At 40.5% G+C, this 5000-nt stretch overlaps 1 protein-coding gene across 1 annotated transcript in view; it reads right to left on the reverse strand.

Annotated features, from left to right (window-relative positions):
* LOC106880752 (protein Wnt-2b) overlaps nucleotides 1-5000 on the reverse strand; it is a 183883-nt gene that overhangs the window by 12186 nt on the left and 166697 nt on the right. The window contains exons 3-4 of the mRNA XM_014930849.2: nucleotides 4916-5000; nucleotides 1571-1835 (exon numbers count right to left, since the gene is read on the reverse strand). The exon at nucleotides 4916-5000 is cut by the window's right edge and continues 193 nt beyond it. Coding sequence (XP_014786335.1) covers nucleotides 1571-1835; nucleotides 4916-5000 — 350 coding nt within the window. The remainder of the gene's footprint in view (nucleotides 1-1570; nucleotides 1836-4915) is intronic.

A 5000-nucleotide genomic window follows, 5' to 3' on the forward strand; every position in this document is an offset into this window, starting at 1 on the left:
GAAATTAATTTGATTAGAAAGATAATGGTTTCTAATTTAGGGGCACAACGCCAGCAATTTCTGAGGGTAGTAGACCAGTAGATACTATCAACTACAGTACTTCAGTGGCATTTTATTTTATTGAACTCTGGACATAAGCAGCCAGAATAAATATTAGTTTCAAATTTTGGCACCAGGCCAGCAATTTCGAGGAAGTGAATAAGCCGATAACATCGACCACACTGCTCAACTGGTATTTAGTTTATGGACCCCGAAAGGATGAAAGGCATTTTGTCCGGCGTGCAAATAATTCTGGTAGCTCGCCGCTTTTTTGTTTTCTAGAAATTCATAATGATTTCAAATTTTGGCAGGGGTAGGTCTATTAAATTGACCCCAGTGCTCAACTGGTACTTATTTTATTGATCCCGAAAGTATGAAAGGTAAAGTCGACCCCGGCGAATTTTGAACTCAGAACGCAAAAATGGACGAAATACCGCTAAGTATTTCTCCCGGCGGACAAACGATTCTGCCAACTTGCCTCCTTAACTGGAATAAATACTGCCAGGAATTTTTTCGACTCTCTAATGAGAGTTGAATGTTTGGCTCAATATTTCAAATTTTGGCACAAGGCTAGCAAATGTCGAGGGAGGTGTTAATTCACTGACCCCAGTACTTGACTGTTAATTAACACCATTGACCTTCGTGGGGTAAGAGACGAAGTCTACCCCGGTGGAACGTACAGAGCTGAAATATATAACGCAACTCACTATCATTTCTCACCGCCTTAATGATTATAAGGATAACAGTATATGTATAAATAAATATATATAACACGTATTCGAATGTCTCATGAGTTCATTCACGCTTTGACAGGCCTTGTTTATCATACCGCAAGGTGTCCAAAAGCCATCCTATTCACTAAGCATGCTTTTTGGTGTTGCCGGTTTAGTTGCTCACGGTCCGACCATGCAACAGGTTGTCCTGGGTTACATGTTATCTGTTGCACTCAAGAGCGAGCTGTGTGTATTTATATATTTGCATACATAGCAGCCTTAGTTACTAACCGTGAACTATAATATAACTTTGTCCGGCTTATCGAACTTCGACATGGAAAAGAATTTGCAGCCTTCCACACCAATAAACCAATATTGTTTCTGAAAGTTGTTTTTTTATTATTTGTACGGACTGTTCGAAGCTTAGTAACGTCCTACATCTAGATTCTTGGGACTTACATTCACATATCATTATGAGGGAGTGTGTGTGTGTGTATAATAACGAAATCACTGATATTTTGAAATCGTCAACAACAATAATAACGGTTTCAAATTTTGACACAAGAGCAATAACTTTGGTTGAAGGATAACATCGACTCCAGTGTTCAACTGGTACTTATTTTATCGCCACCGAAAGAATGAGATATAAAGTCGACGTCGGCGGAATTTGAACTCAGAACGTAAGGACGGACGAAATGCTGCTAAACATTTTGCCCGGTGCGCTAACGATTCTACCAGATCGCCGCCTTCGTGAATAATAACAATAATAACAACGACAAAAAACAACAGCTGCAGCGAATCACAAAATCATCTCTTACCAATTTCAAGATCTCTGACACAATAATCGGGTGATGACTCGAAATAGACGAGATCAGACCTGGTCGGTCGCTTGTGGTCTTTGTTGGCCACAATTAGTCCGGTACCTTCTTGGTTCATCATTACTTGTACAGCACCATTGTATTTGTTTTTGAGGTAGTCGCCAACTCTACGGAATTCCATCATCGCAGACCAGCATGTACGTATGGAACAGGAACCCGAAACTCCATGGCACTTGCATTCCAGCTTCATGAAGCGTTTTACTGCCTCCAGAAGAGAAGAATAAACATGCTATCAGTGAAGGGGAAACGTTGTGTGGGGGGAGGAAATAATGTCTTACATGATAATACATGCATGGTCACGTATCGTCTATAAAATGCACATACACACACACACACACACATGCATACATACATGCATACATACATACATACATACATACATACAACGGAACAAACGGAAAAAATGGAAAATGCACACATACAATGTCGCTAAGTCTTTATTAGTTACAGTCCAAAGGATCGTTAAAATTTCCTACCAATCCTTTGAACTGATGAGGATCTAGCGACATTCTATGTGTATTTTCCGTTTGTTCCGTTTTTTGTGTTTCTTTGTAATTTTTGAACATATTATTTTATTTAACACCACGCACGTTCTTATTTTATAATTATTCTGTAAATATATATATACATACATACATACATACATACACACACACACACACATATATATATATATAATAACATAAATAATATATAATTATATGCATATATCCATACATCTATATGTATACATACAAGCATATATGGGTACAGGACATCACAAAAGACGTTAAACACAATGAGAAACGAAAACATAAAGACGAAGACAGAAAACGAACTCTTTTTCCAACAACGAAAAAGACAGAGAAACGAGAGAGAGAGAGAGAGAGAGAGAGAGAGAGAGAGAGAGAGAGAGAGAGAGAGAGAGAGAGAGAGAGAGAGAGAGAGAGAGACCGAACTACAAAAGAAACGTTGCACTGTAAAAGATTATTTCTTTCACACACTATATTGAGATTATATGGATTTTATCATATTTCTAGGTAATTTGACATCGGGAAGATCTCACTGACCCACAACACCATTCTCTTTTGAAAACACAAGGATTGCATGTAGAATTCGAACTCACTCACTTTTCGTGAACATGTTAATGCCCCAGAACGCATCTTTATGAAAAGCATGATGGACGTGCTAAATGTTGACTCATTGGGTCATTCGTTTCCTGGACGCAGCAAGCATGCCAAGACTGACACGAAATTAGAGGGAGCAAGCCATTGAACGTCTCCATGCTGCTCGACGCCCACAGGTGATTGCTAATGACTTGATCTGCAGTATTCGGACACTTGAGCGGCTGTGGGTACGATACAATGCCACAAACAGCACTGATGATCGTCCACACAGTGTTTGACCAAGGGTTACAGCGGCGCGTCAAGATAACCACCTGCACCGGCAGCACTTGCAGGACCGATTCCGGAGGGCAACGGTATCAGCTGGGCAGACCATAGGGACTCACCACAGACACATTTGTGCAGAGACAGTTCACCGTCAGCTGAAATCTTTTAATGTCTTTTCGACGTCCGGTTAAGGGCCCCATCCCCACAGATCGTCATCGACGGGCACGTTTGCCGTGGGCTCAAAAACGTCAGAACTGGTGATATCAGCAGTGGAGGATTGTAGTCTTCTCTGACGGCAGTCGATATTGCATTTCTGTGGCAGATAGCAGAGCTAGGGTTTGGAGAAGAAGGGGTGAACGTCATGTCAAGGGCAGTGTGGTGGAGAGAGACTCATTGGGAAGACAGCCTCATGGTATGGGGTGGAATTGCACTCAATCAGAAACTTGGACCGGTGGTCTTCCAAAACATCGGCCCAGGCCGGGGCAATGATGTAACCGCTGCTCGCTACATCGACCAAGTGTTGAGGCTTCACATTGTGGCATACTGTAGCCGTCATCGAAATCACGTGTTCCAACACGACAACGCCCGTGCCCATACTGCCAGATTGACAACAGCAGAGCATACAGATACTGCCATGGCCTGCCCCAAGTCCGAACTTGAACCCCATAAAGCACCTGTGACACGAAATCCAAAAAAGGCTAAATGACATCAGTCCAAGGCCGGCAACAGTGGCACTACTCACTGCAAGTTTTAACAGAGTTTGCGCTGCTCTCCCGATGGCCCTCATCAATCGTTTGGTGCATTGAATGTACAGAAGATGCCTGGCGGTAATCAGGGCTAACCGTGGTCACACGAGATATTGAGTTCATCTCTTAATTAGCACTCTTCAGTCAATGCTATGGCAGTCTGTTAATAAACCGGTTTCTATTTAGTATGTGTGCGACGTTTCTTTTGTGGTTCAATTTATATATGTATATATATGTATGTATATATATATATATATATATATATATATATATATATATATATATATACATACATACATACATACATATGCGCACATACATACGCATATGCACACATGCATACATACATACATACATACATACATACATACATATTATATTATATTCACATACACATATATAGTCTAATATGGAAATAAATAGTGCAGTAAGTATATTGTATTATACACATTTGTGTATAGGAATGCGCAGCTCAAAATGCACTACCTCGCATAGCTTTCGAATTGTGTCACCTTGTTGGGTCGGCGGACAGGCGAACATTTCCAATGAACGGAATGCCGGTCCTTTCCATGGTTACCCATATACAGCTCAGTAGACTGAAGCTACCTGACTTGGAGTGTTTTACTTTATGCACAACGCACAGCCGGTCTGGGAATAGAAACACCCTAACCACTAAGCCACGCGCCTTCACACAAAAACACACAGATATATGCAGAGTGAGAGAGTGGGGGGAGAGTCAGTCAGATAGACAGGGACAGAGAGACAAAATAGGTACCTCAACTACCATACAATACAAATTCCTGATATATTGAAATTATCTCTGCCTCTATAGGATTCGTCACAACTGCCAAATGGCAATAAAGACCAACTGCATATGAGATAGGGAAATACTGTCAAAAATCAATAATTCTCCAAAGCTGACTCGCCAAGAAAGAAAATTAGGAATTTATGTTGTATGGTATTTGATAGTCCTGCATTTGTCCATATTATTTAAATACATACCACTGACCACTCATTTGTTTATATATAAATATATGTCTGTGTGTATTTATACATGTATGTACATCTATATACATAGTAGATGGTCTTGTAAAATGTTGGCCTTGAGTAGGTTTTGTTGAAGTATAAGGTTAAACACAAAACAAATGTAGAAAGAGATCATATCTTACCCTCCTCCCAGCTCTGTTGTTATGTAGATTCATTAGCGCTCTGGCATCACGAACTTTTTTTTCTCGCGCATCAATAAACATTCGT

Source organism: Octopus bimaculoides, chromosome 11 (genome assembly GCF_001194135.2).
Source record: "Octopus bimaculoides isolate UCB-OBI-ISO-001 chromosome 11, ASM119413v2, whole genome shotgun sequence".
NCBI classification, from domain to species: domain Eukaryota; kingdom Metazoa; phylum Mollusca; class Cephalopoda; order Octopoda; family Octopodidae; genus Octopus; species Octopus bimaculoides.